The sequence below is a fragment of the Rhinoderma darwinii genome, chromosome 7 (assembly GCF_050947455.1).
Source record: "Rhinoderma darwinii isolate aRhiDar2 chromosome 7, aRhiDar2.hap1, whole genome shotgun sequence".
In the NCBI taxonomy this organism is placed as follows: domain Eukaryota; kingdom Metazoa; phylum Chordata; class Amphibia; order Anura; family Rhinodermatidae; genus Rhinoderma; species Rhinoderma darwinii.
This window is the reverse complement of record NC_134693.1, coordinates 40,018,763-40,039,464: the sequence shown is the minus strand read 5'-3', so window position 1 is coordinate 40,039,464 and position 20,702 is coordinate 40,018,763. Positions and strand designations below refer to the sequence as shown.

The 20,702-nt window shown below is 39.2% G+C and overlaps 1 protein-coding gene across 2 annotated transcripts in view; it reads right to left on the bottom strand.

Annotated features, from left to right (window-relative positions):
- TGFBR3 (transforming growth factor beta receptor 3) overlaps positions 1-20,702 on the bottom strand; it is a 187,438-nt gene that overhangs the window by 10,338 nt on the left and 156,398 nt on the right. For both annotated transcript variants that reach the window (XM_075833225.1, XM_075833226.1), the window contains 2 exons: positions 20,261-20,299; positions 18,936-19,043 (listed from right to left, as the gene is read on the bottom strand). In XM_075833225.1, the coding sequence (XP_075689340.1) occupies positions 18,936-19,043; positions 20,261-20,299 (147 nt within the window). The remainder of the gene's footprint in view (positions 1-18,935; positions 19,044-20,260; positions 20,300-20,702) is intronic.

Here is a 20,702-nt window from a genome sequence, read left to right as displayed (position 1 = left end):
CTCGTACAAGCGCTTCAGCCCCTTCAAAAACAGCTGATCGGTGGGGGTGTCGGGAGTCAGTCCCCGATCAATCAGATATTGATATCCTGAGGATAGGCCATCAATTTCTTACGACTGGAAAACCCCTTAAATAATAATGCTAAACCATTTTTTTATATTTAGCCTAAAAATTTCCCTTTACAACGCAATCAAATACTTTGGGGTCTTTTGTTACTGCAGAACAGCCAATTCAAGTTTTTGTCCTGGATTTGCAGCATTTTGAAGTCAATGGGAATGCAGTAGTATTATAAACCTCATATAAAAACGCTGATACTCCTTTCTAAAGGAGAATTTTCTTACAACTGTATCTAAAAAAAAAGCCCCAATCGCCTGAAATCATGGCAAAAATCGTATGTATTTACAGCTTGTACATGCAGGATATATTTTCAAACACTGAAGTGAACAAAGCCTTATCTTAGCTTACAAAGCAATGTATATGACATAAAATATTAGGGGAATAAGCTCTTAGTAACACACCTTATGTTTTGCTGAACTTTTAACAAATAGTAACTATATGGGGTGTAGAGGTATCAGTTGCACCCGGGCCCTGGTGCCTGTAGAGGCCCCAGCACCCCTATGCCACATAAAAAGACACCAGTATTGTAAATGGTACAGTGAAAGGGCTCTGCTACAGACTTTGCATTGAGGCCCAGGACCTTCAAGTTACACTTCTGATAATATTGGCTACATTTCCCCCATATTATGATCAATAAAGTAAAAATTAGAACATGCAGTTAGTATTCTGATAACTAGATAGTGGAAAAGGGAATGCTGGTAACTGCAAACCCCAAAACCGCACTTTCTAAGGGAGTATAGAGTGTCAGATAGCCGCATGTGCTGTGGATTAAGTTCTGTATGTACAGTTCCAAGGAAAACAAATGATGTTGTAAATGGCTTACGCTCCCCCAGCAGAGCAGCGTAAGGAGCTGTACCGTTTCCCTTTAATTCTTTTCAGAAACGCTCCGTTCTGCCTGTGATACTGATTTGGCACTTTAGACCCACAAAGTGACAATGCAATGATAGGAGGCTTCATCTGCTGCCGTTTATGAGAGCCTCTCAAAGTTCTGGAACACATTCTGGATAGCTTATAACAAACCAAGTCCTTCCCCATTAGACCTGTCAGTGGGGAAATGACCGCCAGAGCGCTCTGAAGATAAACTAAGCAGTACGACATTATTTCCAGCTAAATACAGGAACTTGTACGAGTTTCATTCCCCTGTTTGAGGCCCCTGAAACATCTGTGCCAAGAAGAAAGCAGAATGTAGAACTGGCTGAGTCTTTGCAGGAAGGTCTTATTACTGAATCGCTGTCATCCATTGTATAAACCAGGCTATAACAGCAGCAACGCTCTATGCAACGCTGTATTAAATGACCACATTATATAGTGTCAGTTTATGCAATGAATGCAGTAAAGTGACCGTAACAGGGAAAACAGACCTGCAGCTCCTCAAATATCTTTTTAGATTTTATAAGTTTTTTGAAAACAAGGGTAAAATTTGCCAAAAAAAATCGATAATAACCTTTATCCAATATATTTTTAGAAAATGATGACTTATGAGTCATTGAAAGCTACGGCTTGATGATATGTTGGTCGTCGCTTAATGGTAAGCACTGTTGCCTTGCAGCACCGGGGTGCTGGGTTTGAATTCAACCAGGGACAACAGTAGGCTTCCTATGAAATTGGACCTAGTGTGTTTCTAAGGTAGGACAACTAGGGACAGGGACTGATGAGAGCGATTACAATCTCTGTACACTGCTGGGAAATAAAAATGATAAATAATAATAAACCCTTGTTGGAACTGTTCATCTTATATTGAAGACTACACAGTAGGACATTGATAATGTCAGCATTTGATGTTTGTTAATATCTTAGTGTGAGGAAATATACATCCTTGGACACAACTTTGTTTTTTGTTTTTTATGTATCAAAATAGGTTAAAAATGTTATAATGATTAATTTCTTAATATATAATTATAGCTGTCGGAGCTCCGTTTTTCTGATACAGAGCTCCAAATCCCCTGCATAGGCATACATTTAAAACATTCTGGATACCTACCACCACCAATAGAGGGAGCTTAGGAGCTAATTGCATACTGTTATACATTGAACTCAATTATAAACGAGCATGTTGTAAGCTCTGTAGCTCCCTCTAGTGGTGGCTGCAGGCATGTTATCTTTAAAATCAGAAAAACAAAGCTTGGACCACTATAAAGACATATTAAGAAATTAATCAGCACAGATTATGGACCTAAAAACAACATGATAAAAGGCAGATATTTCACTTTAGGGATGAGTTCACACGGGCGGATACGCTGCGTAAAAACACGCAGTGTATCCACCCTGTGTGCCGCAGGGAATTCCAGGCGAAAAACTGCACCAAACTCTGGTGCAGTTTTTCGCCCGGAATGTCCGCTGCGGAAAACTGCAGCACTTAGCCGACGTTTCATCCCAGGAAACTGCTGCAGCCTGTGATTGGCTGCAGCAGTGATCACATGGGATTTAGCGGATTTCATCCCAGGAGGTCGGCCCTCTGACGTTTCATCCCATGTTACTGCCGCTACAGCATGTGATTAGCTGCAGTGGTCACATCGGATGAAATGTCTTCCCAAGAGGCTGGCCTGGAGGGAGGAACACAGGGTAAGTATAAGATGCGGATTTTCCGCAACGAATCCCGTTCTGGAAATATCCACAGTATTTACGCAACGTGTGAACTGACCCTAGAGGTCCAAATACTGAATACTTGTATAAGACAGTACTTCTTGTGAAGTCCTTAGAGGAATTTTCTTATAGAAAGTGAGTAAAATTTGTGGTCTGTGCAAATTGGAAACACTCAAGTCCGAAACTTACAGTATTTTATATAAATCACAGTATAGTATTAAATCTGCTTTACTAAAGGGACTGTGGTTATATAGTATATAACTGCCTCAATAACAAGGCAGGAATGTTCTTACATGTTTAACAGAGTGTTACTATCCTCCGCCTGTCTTATATAGCCGTAAACAGGCTGGATGCAACACCATGTCCTTTATTAATCACACTCTGGCACATACTGGATGTTCCTCCCTGTACAGGAAATCTCAAAAGTTTACTTTTCTACCCTTTTGCCAAATTCAGTTTGTTGCCATGCCTTTTTAGTTTAATTGACTTTTTTTTAAAAAGTTTCTTGGTAGATGTCAATGAAATATCAGGAACTGCTCTATTACATGGTAATACGTAGACAATATTATTTCATGTAAAGGGTTCGCTACCCGCTGCAACAAAAATAAAGTTTTGTTTGTATTTAACGATACATATGCTGGATTATTATATATATCATTAGTAAAGAAAAGCAAATGAAAGAACTTGTTGTAAATTACAAAAAGAGGTGTTTTTCCCCAGAAACAGCAACACTCCTTACCATGGGCCGTGTATGGTATTGCAGCTCCACCTTACATGAATGGCGATGAGATGTAATACCATACACAGCCCATGCATACGAGAGGCACTGTTTCTGGATTAAAAGGCAGACTTTTTTTTAATCATAGTCGATCACTCTAATTCAATCTAATATCAGTGGATGACAAAAAGTATTCAATTAAAAATAGAATTCACTTTAGTTTTTGGTATTTTATGGATATATAGTAGGATAGATAATAGACCCAGTTATGGGTAAGAAAAAAGCCAAGTGGGATCCTTTTTTGATATAATAATCATAACCTGGTACCATACCAATGTTTTAATATTTTATAGTTATGATACACTATTCTTAATCCCTGATGTCCACCTAGCAACCTTTACGTATATGCTATGCAGCTCTATAAAGTTAAAGGGATATTTCCATCTTATAAACTGGTGGCATATCGCTAGGATATGTCATCACTTTCAGATCGGTGGGGGACCAACCTTTGTCCGCAAAGTCTCCTTCACTCTTTTTTCCTGGACAATGGCTGAGGCACTCTGTCCGCACACCAATGATGCTGTATAGAACTCATTGCCTTACAAGGAGGATCTTAGGATTTCCATTGTGGTGTCTACATTTTTTATAGGAAGAATGTCATTGCAAGCAGTGCAATTTCTCCAATCAAATCTGACGGATTTTGTAACAGAGGTACCGAACGGAGAATTCAATGCAAATGTGAACAGAGCCTTAGATTGTCAGCCGATCCCACCAAAATGGCGGGTTCGGCTAATTTTTATTTAATGTACATGCCGACTAAAGCTTTTATGCCAACTAAATGATAACGTTTATTAAATGTCCATGTTAGGAAGAGAAATGTAAGCTGCAATAGGTTCAAACTTGTCAAATTCTACCCCCCCCCCCCCCCAGAAATTTACCCTATGTTAATATTATACTGCATATAATGTAGATACACTTCCATTTCACATAATATTTTCATACTTGTCAACCATATTCATTACGGCTTTTTGCTGACACTACTAGAATATCAGAAATAATCGCCACACTTATTTATTTATTTTTTTGATAAATGTTCTTAAATGACTGTTCAAAAAAGGGTGATCTGTTTTTATAAAAAGTAAAACGGTTTATACATTTTAGAGTTCAGACAGGCAAAATGGACAATTTAGACAGACAATTTTGTGCTAACTGTTGATGCTTTTTGTTATGACACAACTAGTGTGACAAACGCTTACCTAAGGCAGATATTTATGGAAAAATTTATCTGCCGTATTACAATTTTTGCGTTGTTGTGTGGTGCAACACTTGGAAAGTCGTTTGTGCCAAATCACAGATATGTAACCTAACAGTCCAGGCCACAGATCAAAGCAGAGATAGAACAGTGTTATGTCATTTAACGTGTGAAGTTTTCACCCAGAAAGAACACCTTCACAGATCAACATTGAACGAAAAGTAATTTTAAAAAAAAGGCTATCTAAAATCTATCGTATATGGCAACATGTTAGTGATCCGTTTTTTACAATCCTTTTTAGTTTGAAGGGTCCACAAATAAATAAACTGTTCAAAGGTTGTCCCACTGCTAAGACCACCAGAGATCAGCTGTAATCTATTGGGGCGCCTGACAGCAAGTGTTCATTTTCCCTGCAGTGCCACCACAGGTGAAATAAAGCATTACGTGGTGCCTATTGAAACCAATAGGCCATCTGGGAAATTAACGGACATGCCAAGTCTTCCAGAAATACTGATGTTCTATATAGCGGTTTTCCCTCATCTGGCTACTTAGTGAAGGGCTCAAAATAGGGAAGCCCACTCGATAAATTTAGGATGCTATAAAGGGGTATTTGAAGTTGGGTTTTCTAAACCAGTCTGACACTTTTTCTTTGCAAGTCAATACAGCTCTGTAACCCTGGACAACTTATCTAATGATTCGCCAAGTATTTTTTTTTATCTGTACACTTTAACCATAGTCTTTTAACTGAGTAAATATTGTACTGCTTGCTGATTTTAAAGTAACCATTGCAAACCCAAGCATATTAGGTCATTTGTTTTGTTATCTTCCAAACCTTAAACCTCTTGGATGTAATCCATATGTTGATCTTTCTTTTAGGGTAGAACATCCAATTCATTTGCACTTCAGACACTGAAATACTTCAAATTCACACTGCAGGTCATAGCGAGTGTCTGAATAACAAAGATGAAATAAAGCATGGAAATGTGCTATGTTCCTTTTGGGAGTCTAGCTGACATTATCTCTTTTAACATTAGTAGGGAGTCCATCAACAACCATACTCATGGGGCTGGCTGGAAGTCTAGTCACTTAGCGAAGCTTTGAAGATCCAGAGGTACAGTTGTAGTCTACATTGTTGAACTGTGTATCAATCGGAAATTGTGTTGATACATCTGTACACAGTATTTACTACCATGGCATGTTTTCTGCAGACATTTAAACCTTTCTTTACCTTTAATCAAATACTATACAACATAAAATATATTAATCTTAGAGTTCATCTCCATTAAAAATCAGGAAATTCTGGTGTGATGGCAATTAACCCAAGTAGCCCACCAATGTCACATAAACAGAGATCTACAAAGCCGTACAATGGGGATTTATGTAGAAGGGTCCTAACACTGGACAGCTAATGGTCATTTGTACTCAACATTTTGTTAGTCAACATAAACTCTGTCTAGCTTTTATGTGAGGACTTTGACAAACATACCTATATCTCAGCTTCCGGGACTATTATCAATGTGACTTGGATGACATTGATGTCAACTCCAAACAACTTGAATTTTTAGGTTTTTAGGGTATTATTATGTATGGCAATAGCTTAATTCACAGTAGTCTAACGTCGGCAGCGCGTTCCGCTACTGCTAACCGTCCCTGCCTTCCCTGTAGACGACCTGTCCAGGTCGCCAGTGTCTGATGTGTTCCTCTACTCGCGGCCACAATGCTCCTTGTGCGTGTGTGTGCTCTGGCCGCCTCCTAAAGGGACAAGCCTGAAGCTTTCATCCATCAAGGTACCGTCTGCCAGTGCCTTTACATGGCCCGCTGGGCCAGCAGCCATTCCACCGGGACCACCTCAAGAGGTAGCGACCTAGTAGCCTCTCCGCAGCAAAGACCAGATCCCTGCATAGTAGTTAAAGGGTGAAGACCGGGAGGCTACTTAGATAACACCCTTAGAGTTTGCCCCGATGCGAAACCAGTGGAGTAGCCCAGTGGGTCCACAACCTGCTGGTCATAACAAGTTGTAAGTTAGACTAAAATGTCTGCCATAAGAATCTTTTTGAACAAAAATTGCTTTGAAATTAATAACCGCTATGTCTAGAGCAGGATAGGTGACGGTGAATACATGAAATACATGTAAGTGGGCTAATTCATAGCATATGATGTTGGATACACAAAACTGATAAATGAAAATAGAAAGTGATAACTGTACACGGTGTAATCCAAATATTTCATAATTTACTGTAACAGGCAAACTCTGCCAATGGTATGAGTTGCATTCTAGCTATAATTGAGTGGCATTTAGCATGCCCACCCAAAAGCCTAATCAGTTGAATTAGGAAGTATCCACTGCCAAGGCCATATGCAGACAGCAATATCCAGATGTCCACATGAACACATTAGTCTAGCAATGTGCTGGCTCAGATTCACCAAATTACAACAGCCAATTATGAAGCGCAAAATTTGGACTCTTTCAGAATTAACAAGTAATTCTACACTAAGTAATAAATCATGTGTATTGCATCATTAGATTAAAGGTACTAATGGAGTTGTAAATTCTCAAAAATACATAAAAACCAAAAGATGTCACATTACATGGAGGGAAAGGACCAAATGTACAGGTTCTCCATGTTCCAGCTTTTAATGTCATCGGGTCATCTGACCCAATGCTATAAACATCAATTCTGACATCATTGTTTTTCTCAGGTTCTGCTCTTGTCAATGAACTAAGGCTGTTATTTCATTCTGGAAAACATTAGCTACAAGTCTGGTAAAGAAAAACCTATCCCATTCTGTTTACAACCGTCATTTGATGATCACACATGTATTATTACTTAGAGTTTGAGCACATTATATATATGGAAGCAAGCTGACGTCCGCTGGGAGATCTCTGACATCTCATCCATCTGAGTGGAAAAGTACTGCAAAAAACATGCATTGTGAAGGATACCCACGCTACATCCCCTATGGAGTCCTTTCCAACACAGCCCCATTACTAAAACACCACTTTAATTCTAGTGACGGCATCCTTGCATTGTTATTTTATAAATGGGGTAGACCTTTCCCATAATCATAATTGATCACCTATACACAGGAAAGGTAATCATTTTCTTTTTAGCGGGTGTCCGATTGGGGTCCCTATGAATGTAGCGATAATGCGCATGCTTCGCCACCGCCTCATTCACTTTCTATCCTGTGGATAGGTGATAAATGAGGATTATGGGAAAATCCCTTGAAGGCTCAAAATAGTCCTTAAAGGGTTAAACAGCCTGCAGTCTATTGAAATTGCCAGTAGTTTGTTATCAAAATATGTTAATAGTAATAGCAATATTTACGCTATTCCCTAATATTGTATTTAACGGTGCAGTAAAGGTAGCGTTTCATCTTAAAGTGATGTCTATCCTTCAACACCATTGTTTTATTTTATTTTTAATCTAAAAAGGTCCATATTTTAGTGTGATTGGTGCAACTTTCAACATACTTTTTATTAAAAATAATTTTAACTTTTTGAGATACAGCTGCTTTGTATTCTGTATACAGAATACAGGATCCACCTGTAATCGATCACATCTAAGTTATGAATTTAGATGTGATCGACGGCAGCTCGATCCTGCGTGTCAGAGACACGCCAGACCCGCTGTCACTGAACCAGTCAGTCCCCCGTACCTGACAGATTCAGTACTCCGCGCACGATACAGCTGCTCTGTATACAGGATACAAATCAGCTGTATCTCAAAATGTTACAATTATTTTTTAATAGAAAGCGTTTTGAAAGTTGCACTCACATCTATCACACTGATAGACATTTTTATAAAAAAAAAAAAAAAAACTATTTCAAAGGTGTGCATAGCCTTTAAGTCTTTATTATGGTGGGATTTCCAAAAGAGGCATCTTAAAAATACTGCTATACTATGAGAGATAGTTTAAATGTTCATTGGAGTATATACAGGACGTGAAAGTGAAAATTATGATCATTACAGAATGAGTAATAACTATATGTACTAGAGATAAATCCACAGTACAATCCCTTCTGCAGAGAATAAAGAGTTCACAAATTGTTAGGGGAAAAAATTACCTTTAGAAACAGATGGCTACATTTTATCAAACACATAAAATATGAACATCTGGTCAATACAAATAATCTGCACGGATTAGATTTGTACTATTTGTCTGGCAACGTGCTATGTTAGTCCATACTATAATCTATATTTTTTTTACCTTGCCCTCCAGTTCTCCCATTACCAGCTCTCGATTAGGCCCCACAACTCACTTCTGCAATCACTATTCTCTTTACTTATCTAATCCCAGTGTTTTTAAACTGAGGGTGGAAATTTGAGACAAGTGTGCGCTGCTCAGGTTGACTCAAATCCTATTACTAAAGTTTTTGTAGAAGTATCAAGTTTGTCTCTTAGCACAGATGGAATTCCATTTTAGATGATGGCCGAGGTGATGCAAAGGTTCATTTAAGTTAAGAAGATTTCCAGATCTTGTTTTGATTTATTTTGTATTCCTCACTTCTTAGAAATCCCTACCATGGCACTATAATGTCTTAAAGAGCTGTGTATGAAAAATCAATTGTATCTTTATAAATTAACTTTTTTTTTTTCATTTCATTATATAAATCCAAGTCAATGTCTGACGAAAGTGAAAACAAAATGTATCAGATTTTAATAGTTAATGACACAGTAACATAATTTAAAAGAAAATTATCAGATGTTTCATATAAAAGGCCCTTTTGTATATATTAAAATTGTGGATAAAAGTTGTTTGTTTTAAAAAAAAACCAAAACAAAGTTTACTCCTTTGCCAGGTTATATGTGTGAAGTTACAGGCTCCAAGCATGCAGCTCCTCTACTCCTGTGTCCTTATGACAACACTTCCTGCCTCTGCCCTGTTATTGTACTGCCTTGTCATAAGGACATTGTTACAATGACACATCAATGTCCACACACATACACATACTATGTAGCTGCACCTACTCAGGTCAGTTAAGATATTTATATTAATATGGATGGTGCTTTGGAGCAAAACATAACGTATAATGCCATCGGTTACAGATTACGTTGAAGTGCTCTCTAACGTATTGGACCAAAATCTGCTGGTGCCAATATACTGTAACCCAGTGCTGTATTTTAACTGGATCATCACAACTAAAAATTGTAATAGGTTGAAGATATGTGTCATGACCGTGGTCGCGGACCGCAGCCGTTCCTTACATTGCAACAGCCGCGACCACAGACCGCCAGCACTCACGGCTGTGTGGCACTGCTCTGTCTGTTAAAGTCTGCGCACTCGGCCCTGGCCTTAAAGGGCCAGCGCGCACACATGTTGATGTTCCCTAATTAACCCCTGTTCATCCAGGACTATAAGAAGGGCTCCGCCCTTCCACTCCCTGCCTGAGCGTTATTGTAGTTTTCCCATGTTTGTATTGCAAATGGTCCCTTAGTGTTTTCCTGCTCCCACTGTTCCCGTGCCCTACCTCAGATCTCCTGTATCCCGTGCTGTGTCTTGTTCCCGAGCCTGTTTAGTATCTGAGCCGTGCCTTGCCTGCTGGAATTCACCATGTATGGTGTCAGCTGCCATCCCGGATATCATCCACCATGTCTGGCGCAACCTGCCACGTCTGCTGGAATACACCACATCTGGTGTCATCTGCCATCCCGAATACCATCCGCCACATCTGGCGCAACCCGCCACATTTAGCCCCATCTGTGCTGAAGCCCTTGCTGCCATCTGAACTATCCCAGGTACCCTTGCGCTATACTCCTTCCATAGACTTTTGCATAGACTGTGAGTTGGTCAGCTGCCTTTCCACTACGGCGGAGCGGCCTAGTTCGTCCACATACCCCTAGATCGTGACAATATACAACCTATGTATGATATCATTGACTGTAATATTTTTTTTCCCTATCTATCTATCTATCTATCTACACACTGAAATTCCCTTAATATCCAGTTATAATCTGGCACCTATCTGGTCCCATTGATGCCAGATAAAAGGAATTTTATCTATCTATTTATCTTGCTATCCAAAAAAAACAGTATTGTATAGAAAACTGCATAGTAAAGAAATGAACCACTATGTGCTATACTATCTTTACAATACTGTGTCACTTACTGTTACATAAACAGTGTTATTAAGATGTCATGAAGTATGCAGAAACTTGAGAAGTTTGGTTCTAATGGTACATCATATAAAAAGCATCTGATAAAAGCGATGGCATGAAACCAGTCTCAAATGACCCAAATTACAACATGAGATCATTTACTGAAAACTTCCCTGAAAATGCAGCTTTAAATGTAGATTTCCTCCACCCAGCACATTCCCCTAATGTCACAAACCACAAGTGTACTGCCCTGCTGTTGTGGCTTGTATGAGGCTTGGAGTGGTTTGTCATGAACCAAAAGTAAATTGCTATAGATGACTGCCAGGACTGTAATCTAGACACCGTGTACGTGTGCCACTCTCACTGCATTATTACATTACATACTTGTGCATTACAAAATGTGCATAATCCATTTCCTAAAACTATAGGTGATAATGGAGAGATACCAAAGTCTATGGTCAGGCAGCACCCATAGCCTGAATTAGTGTAATGACCGTCAGCATCAGGCCAAAAAGTGATCTACTGACTGTTTCTTCAATGTGCCTAAAAATAAAATTCGCAGAGAGCCCCCAATTCTGTCACAGAGACTCTGAACTAACATTTCTGCCTAATAGCTGAATATCTAAATGTAATAGATACTAGAAGGTTTCATGTAGCGCTGAGGAGCTTTTTTTTTTTTTTTTTTTTAAATGTTAATCATTCTTCCTTAATGGTAATAGCTTCATGCAACCCACATGTGCTAAGAAAATACAGTCAGCATGTCATTATTAATATTATCATAGGTTTGTTACGAAAAGAACAATATTTATACGGGCTTAGGCTAAGTCCACATCTTTTGTGCACACGTTTGTGGTATACGACAACATATACATTTTTAGAGTTACAAAAACGTATGCATTTGTAACATATGCTTAAGATTTTTAGTGGTATACATCGTATACGTTTTTATACGTTTGTGTCCGTTCTTACTTAAAAAAAAGTAGACTTTTTTTGTTCTTTAGCTAAATCAAACTTTATAAAGTCAAGATTTCCCATATAAGGGTACAAAAACGTATACGTTTTACGTATGTAAACATAGGGTTTTATATTGCATATGTCGTCCATACGTTGCCATTGACTTCAATACAGATAAAATCTTATACGTTTTGGAAAAGTACTGAAAAGCGTAGTAGACTACACTTTTCAGGACATGGAAAAATAAAAAAAGAATACAACGTAAGCAAACAAAAGGTAAGCACAAACTACACCATTAGGGCATCCGTCCTGACCATAGAAATCAATGTGCACGCTGTGGTACACGTTTTGGCGCTGTTTTCTCATGTCAAAACTTGCATGTCAGACGAAGTGTAAAAACTTATTATTAGCGTGATTCAGACGAACGTCTAACGGCTGCATGTATTTCTATGGGGATGTTCACACGGCCGTTGTTTTAACGGACCGTGTGAAGGGCCCGTGAAAAAATAGGACATTCCCTATTTTAGTCAGTTTTCACGGATCCCTCAATAGACTCAAGTCTAAGAGGGATCTGTGAAAACGGGTCCCGCACGTGTGCCAATCGGACGTGAAAAACTCTCATTTTTCACGTCCGATTTTGCACACATTCATCTGCCTAAAGGTTTTTGCACCATATTAAGTATATAGTATATTGTTAGGATATGCATTCACTTTATGATCTGTAGGGATCCCAGTGGTCAGAACCCCTCCAATCCCTAGAACAAAGAGGTTGCCGCGCTGGTTAAAACAAAAAGCGGCATACTTAGAGCATGCTGCGTTTTGAAACAAAAATTTCACTGGCCCCAAGAACACTACAAAAACGCCACAAATCAAATCGTTGTGTATGTGCGCTTTCTCCTATATAACCAGCAATATCTGGCTGCAACGTATTTGAGAAAGAAAATAAAGACGCCACGAAAAACTTTGTGTATAAATTCAGCCGTACACTAAGAAATTATTGTTACGATCATTTAAAAGAAAATGAATCAATACAATAACGGATATGTGTACATGAACCTTAGGATTCTACGTCTCTAAACTGAAGTTTTCCTTTTCTTGACATGGAAGAGTAAACTCTATAATCTTTATAATATATCTTCATCATTTTTTCCATGCAAAAAATAAAGCCATAATAAGATCCAGCAGCAGCAGGTAGCCTGTTTCTTTTTGTTTTTCTGGTAGCAAAATTGTTTTCAACACTGCAAAGATCAAAAAGGAACTGAAAAATAAATCCTAAAGATCTATAAAGACGATCGATGTTACATTTGCTGACTATAGAGGCAATGTACAGTAAGTCAACGCCATGCCGCTATGTAACGTGTCTGCTGTACAGATCCATAACAAAGGCCTAAACAAGTTTATGGCTACATAATGTACCTCTGTGTGCCTTACATTTCATATGGAGACATGCAGAAATTTTTTTCTGCCGGTTACATATGGAATCCACGAGAAAAAATATTGTGGCATGTTCCATTACATGTAGCACGACAGAAGTAAATACAGTAAATACAGCACAAACCGATGCTGTAATCCGGAGCTGTACGGACTTTGTGTCACCGTGCGTGAAGCTTAACTCAATTAAAGGGTCAGCTGAATGCGCTCAATTGTATCAGCAGATCACACAACACTGGTAAAAAAGAATGATATTTGCTATATCTGTACATGTATCCAGACTTTCAGTCAGAATAAACATGTATCTCTAAATATATTTTATAGTGCAAAAATATGCTGTTGCTGTAACTGAATGAACTATGTTACATTGTAAATCCTAAAATAATAAAGAGTTGGTCGTACCACGGCTGAGGTAGTGATGAATTGTAGTACACCGACAACTAGCTAGGGGGCTCAGCAGACACATTTATTGTTACACACAACTGGCACTTCTCTGCAATAAGCACGCTATAACTTTATATTGCCCGGTGTTTTACGTCATTGACCAATCCTCAATAATATCAAATAATATCTTACAATAGCAATAATAATAACAAACATGTCAATGCAACAGATCATAAGGACCTCATAGGATTCCCCATACGGCATGTTTTTTAAATCGGATCTGTCATCATACTCTGCTCCCCATTTTTAAGTCAACATAGAATGTAGACGTGTCCGCTGCACTTATTAGCCCAAATAGCACAAAAAAAATATTGCGCTGTCTGACTAATAGCAGTTAGGAAAGAATACTGCAGACTCATAGTTATGAGTGCACTATATTCATGAGGGGAGCCTCTAAGCAGTAAGTAATGGCTACCAAGTATATAGCCAGATACACGGCAGACAGTTGGTCACTGGTAAGGGGGAAGGGCTCCGCTTCATGAGTATGAGTCTGCTGTATTCGTTGCTTGCTGCTATTAGCCAAACGGTACAATACTTTTGGTGCCATTTAGGGGTAAAAGTGCAGCGGGCCTGTCTTCATACTATGCCGCCCTAAAATGGGCCTTGAAGAAGATCTGTCAGCTGAGCTGAATATGCTGATCTAAATAAGGGCAGCATAGTACAAGGACAGGTCCGCGCTTCTACCGCTATTTGACTAATAGCAGCTAGCAAAGAATATAGAAAACTCGTAGTTATGAATCCGATGTATTCGTGAGGGGACCGCCCCCCTCACCCCTCTCATTGGTGATTGACAATCAATCTGAACATACAGCAGCCCGTCAATCACTGTCCAGAGGAAAGGGCAGCACTCCCCTCATGAATACACCACATAGCTAGGAGTCCGGTGTATTTTTTGATTGCTCCTATTAGCCAAAGAGCACAATATTTTTTAGCCCAGTTTTGGCTTATAGGAGAACGGACCTGTTTGTGTAATATGCTGCCCCTACCTAGAGCAGGATATTCAACGGACAGATCTGCTTTAATGATCTATGTAACTAATTAAATGTTTTCTATGTATATTAGATGGGCCTTATTAAAGAAACATGTATGACAAAAAGTATAAAACCATAAATTCTTCAAATAATAACAGAACAGCTCAAAAAGATTGCACCCTAACTAATAAAAATCTGTAAACAGTACAGAATTCCTTTAAATCAGGGCATGCATCATTTCTTATATTCTGTAAACTAGAGAAGAAAGTGCATTCTCTAAATTGCCCCATGTAGGGTCAAAAAACTAAAACCCAACCCTGAGTGTCATTAGAAACAGACCTCTGTTATTTAGGAAATAAGGGTTCAGTGAAATGCGTCATGAGACCTCTCTCTACTCTGTTGAATGGTGGTAAAGGGGCATTTATGGCAAACAATTCTCAAGACCCCTAGCATTTTTAGGGTCACTTAAGTGGGTGCAATTGTGCCTTCTAGTTTATCATCATTAAAGTAACTATAAGGCCTAATTTACTTAAGCGTTTTTGATTTGCATCCAGAAGAAAAAGGGCTTTTTTCAAGCATATGACTGTCCGTGTTGCGTCAGTGTGCTTTCAGTGTGGCATCCGTTTTTCTGCTCTGTGCTTCCTCTTTGCAAGCACTACCTGGTTTTACTTTTTTTTCCTCATCATTTCTTTAGCAACTGATGCGTGAAACTACAACAGCACACTAACGTTTTTCACGCACCCATATGGGCGTCTGATCTGCAAAAACAGACCAGAATAGGACATGCCGTGAGTTTCACGCAATGGACGCACGCTACGTGAATAAACACCATTGAATAGCCCCATTGAATTGCATTTGTCAGTGTGCTGTCAGTTATTTAAATGGACAGCACACTGATGTGAAATACGCTCATGTGAATAAAGCCTTAAAGGGGTTGTCCAGGCACGGACAACTGATGACCTGTCACAGGGTAGGTCATCAGTATATGATCGGTGGGGGTCTGACACCCAGACCCCGCACCGATCAGCTGCCCCGGCTGCCTCCAGGCGCCGGATGTTATGCAGGGTATGTAGTATTTGGTGCCGGAAGCAGATGGCTCGACTACTGCATAGCTGCCGTGCTGCAGAACAGCAACTCTGCTCCTATTCACTTGAATAGGAACATATTTGCAGTACTGCAGCTCGGCCGCTATTCCGTGACCGGAGCCATCTGCATCCGGCATGGACATCCGATGCCTGGACTCAGCCTAAGCAGCTAATCGGTGCGGGGTCCAGGTGTCAGACCCCCATCGATCATATACTGATGACCTATCCTGTGGCTGGGCAACCCCTTTAATAATTTAATCAATGATTTGAGCCGTTTTTGCTCATCTACCTGCAATCTAATATTCTACTGAGCAGGCCAGTGACTTTTTGGTGGTTTCCTCGTCATTTGAGCTTAGGACATATAAAGTAAATGAAAACCTATTGTGGCCCATCCATAACACTGAAATTACCTTTAAATGCCATTATACTATCCAAATATTTGAAAAACCACAAAGATGTTCTGCACCACTCCCTTATTAAAGGGCATTTCTTTCTGCCTCCAGGTAATTAATCAATGTACATGTAGCAATATACAGTATATAATTATGGGTTACAGTATTTCTTCTATAATATATTTTTTTGTTTCAAATTGCAGGGACAAACTATTTGTGGTGAAAAAATATTCAGCTGTGCTATGAGGAATGTATTCCCCAAACCACAGGGGTGGAGAAGGCTTTATTTGTTGGAATATGGAATGTATAAGGGAACATGTTTTACATTAATTTGTTTACTCTGGTAGGCGGTCTGCCTATGCAAGTTTTCTTGGCAGTGGGATTACTGGGGAACAGTCAGACTAAACGAAATGGTAAAGAGATATTAATATTGAGATATCCTTAGTTAAGAGGATATCTAGACAATAAAGTCACAAAAATTGACAGATCGATCTCCGCCTTGCTCTTTGACCTAGACTGTGCTTCAGGGGCGGACACAGAAGGTAGATGGCCCCTGTGCAACAGTATATGGGCCTGACTTTCCAATAACTCAGCACAGAGCATCCCCCTTATGTCTTCCTTACAACCCACCAGTAATTGTGAGCTCTGAAATTTGTTAGCTCAGTCTCTTACATGCAATTTAATAAACAGTAGGAAGCTGCTGGCTGCTTTTAAGGTGGCAGTGGCCTACCTTACCGACGGGGGCTGGTGGACAGTTATTCAAAGACTGGTTATCAATAACTTGCAAATTGATAAATACTGTGTTAGGAAAATATAGAAAACAGGGGCTTCTAATAGACGGTGAGATCACATAGTGGCCACATATGTTAAGGTAGTAGAATATTGTACAATAAGGTTTATATTGGACCTTCTGTCAATGTATTTGTGCTTTATGGGCACATTTTATTTTTAGGAACGTTAGTGCCCTCCCGAAACACTGAAAATACATTCTTTCTTCACATTTGGAAAACAGTGTTCTACACAGATCTGGTTCTAGTTTACAACATGCCATAAAGTGATGTCACGCTGGATATTAATCATGAAATGAACTGTGAAATTATGAGCATTTGCTGGAAAATAGCATTTTGAGGAATAAGACTAATGAGAAATATTTTTATGTTTCTTGTTTCCATTATGGACCGATACAAAAATCTGTAATTTATATAAAGAACCAGTGCAGCTCTTAACCAAAGGACAAATGTATCACTCTATAAAAAAATAGAACATCTGACTGACACCAAAATAAATTTTTTGTAGTTTAATTGCTTTTCTGCGGCTTCCTACTGCAACAAATTTTCATAAATATCATCGTGTTTATAAGGACACTAACGGTAGATTTACAAGCAGCAGATTAGTTCACACCATTCAGTCCTGCAGCCTATGAGGTGCCGGGAACACAACGCAGACCGAAGTGATACAGTGACGTCATGTGCCATGCTGCTGACAGTGCAAGCCACAGGCTGGAAGAAGCCTGCAGCCTGACCTGCACCGTTAATTGCGGGAATAGGGCTAGGTGAGTATATAGCGGAAGATTTGAAAATCTGTCCCATACATCTGAAAGGCGTTATTCCTGCAGCAAGTGTATGGATTTCTGCAAGCTTCATTCAGATTAATGGGAGTCAGCAAATCTGCCAAGTGTGAATATATTCTAAACCTAGAAATTATCGAGGGAAGAAAAACATCTGTTTGTCCGTCATTAATAGCTTATGCAAGTTCCTAAAATAAATAGTCCTTCACCTCCTGGTTCTCACCATAATCAACTGGAAGGGCAGAGCTTAACATTACTTGGTCTTCGTTGCAAACAGAGCAGTGAAAGAAGTCCCGTCCTGCAGAGAGCATAGACAATGCAGCAAAAGGCCTGTCTCATTTCCCTCATGAGACGAAGAATGAATTCTTGTATTTATCTTTTTCCCCTAACATTAGTATTTACTGGCCTAGGGCAAGAATTGCTCTTTTTATGATTAAGGAACAGCTGAGAACTGAGATTTACTGGGGCTCTTACCCCAATGCCTCTTTATCAGCAGAGTGGAGTTGAGAATTGTACGCCTCTTGGACTTGCTCTCTTGGTGTCTTCGGTAGAATATAGGCACCTTTTACAGTGTGTGTATCCTGTGAGGGGAAAGAGGCTGTCACAATGTACTGACGCGCATGACAGTCCATTTGCTATCTCTGTTCACAGGATACAAAGTAGGGTAATTTGAAGGTACTGGGTCCTAAAAATCTATAACCCAACCATTAGATGTCCTCTCACGTGGTAAAGAGCCATCATCTGACTACAACCTTTGCAACCCTTATAGTTACACCTCTGTAATATGGCAACTGAATGTGCACAAGAATTGGAGTTCGCTGCTTCTTTCCTTTAATAACAAAAAAACCTCATAAATTATTCTGTAATGAAATTGTTAAAGGGGTTTACCTGTAGATGGACTTCATATTTAGCTACAATTAAAGGAGCTGTCCATTGTGGACAATCACTTCTTCTTAAAAGGGTCCCTTTACAATAAGAAGGATATACAGTGTAACCTTGCTGGTAACCCCAGTAATCAGCCATAATTTGCGGGGAAACCTGCCAGGAAATGTTCAATTTCCCTGCAGCGCTACCACTGGCGACATTAAGCATTACACAGTGCCCAGTTAAAGCAATGGGTTGTATAATACAGGACAGGTCCTCCTGAGTGAAAGACGTTGATCTCCACTGTGGCCAAGAGATGAGGATACTGAACACAGGATTTCCCACTATTAACTCAGAATTCTTTAACAACAAAAGACCTAAACACATTTTCAAAAACCCTGAAGTCTTAGGTTTAAAAATATTCTAATAATACTGAATCTTAAGACACTAAGACCTACCTGTATGAGAATAAATGTACCACAAAGCTCCCGTTAATAGTGCACCAATTAAAAAGGCTGCAAATGCAATTCCAACCACTATTGATGTATCCAATCCGTAGAAAATTGCTAGATTAATGAGAAATAAAACATTATTAATTGTGATTTATACAGAATTTCCATATTATAGATTTTGCTAACATTTCTTTTTTGGCTTTAAGTCTAAAAAGTTCACGGTGACCTAGCAGTTCTATATATTGCTTTTTCATAGGTCAATAAATCAGTTTCTTTGCCAGCATGTCTGCGGCTTTTTCCCTATGAGATCAACATGATCTAGAGTAGAAATGTCGTTCCCATGTAGCTGTGAGGAATCAGGCCCTTTGGTACACGTCTAAATACTGTACAGTGAAAAATAGATTTTTGCAGAAGCACTTAACTGCAGTGGCCTTTAAATTCTGCACTGACAATATTACCAGGATTTAAGGAAATATCACTTATTCCTACATGTGTACGGCCATTTCAGCCAACTTTATTTTGTAACCTATGAAACCATCTTGGCCTGCTTCCCATTTGAAGGTGGAGAGAGGAACCGCTTGTGAAACGAGTGATGTCAGGCTAAGGACACAAAATCACAGAAATAGAATCTATTGTTCTCAAAATTTGGCAATGCTGTATATGTTTGAAATTAATTCCAGACAAAAAAATACAACACTTCCTTTAGCTGGAAAAGTCACAGAAACACCCTCTACTGATATCCAAGTGTGTTTCTATTTATTTTCAAATCCTTCAGGCGTTCATTTTTTTTCAATGGCACATCCGCCCTATTCTAATAATAAAGGGAGAGTAAATGGAGCCGAAGGTTGAGTGGACAAATAAGGTCAATAGCTCAGCAGAAAAACCAACTACTCATGCCACATTCTGCAGAGGTCACAACTTTTACTTATAAATTATGGGTTGGTGGGTTCTAGGCCTAATGTGGACCTGGTATCTGCACAGTGAAGAGGCAGACAGTCAGGGAGCAAGTACTCCAACTATCAGAGATTAGGGTCAACACCATCATGCCACTTTCACACGGCAGTATTTTGGTCAGTTTTTTGCTTCAGTATTTGTACGACAAGGTTTGCAACATAAAAAAGATGCAATTCTTTCCATTAAACTGATGCAAAATGATGACCAAAACAATTGCCGTGTGACAGTGGACTAATGGCATAACATTTTCAATTCTTGTCATGACATAACTTTACATTGATGACATCATTATAGAATACCAATGATGATTGGGATTAAAAATGAGAGCCACAATATGTAAATATCGTATATATTATATTTGTATCAGTATGACTTACGTTCAGGTATACTTGGACGGACGCTACTGACTGAAGTACCTACATCAAAACGAAGGATTCAAATTATTACACATAAGAAATATATAAGCACCAACACTTAAATCTAAAATTGCTGGGTGTTTTAAGCCTCTGTTCTGCCCAGAATGCCCCTAAATTGTTCAGGAACACCCCATTTAAGGAAAAGAAGCCAATCTTTTTTTGCGGCCTAGTTTATGACACAAACTCTGCAATAATCTTTAGTGTTGGCAGCTGACCGGGATCAACCTTTAGGCTGGGTTCACACACCCTATTTACGGACGTAATTCGGGCGTTTTAACCTCGAATGATGTCCGAAAATACGGCTCCAATGCGCCGGCAAACATCTGCCTATTCATTTGAATGGGCTTTACGATGTTCTGTGCCGACAGTCATTTTTTTTACGCGCCGCTGTCAAAAGACGGCG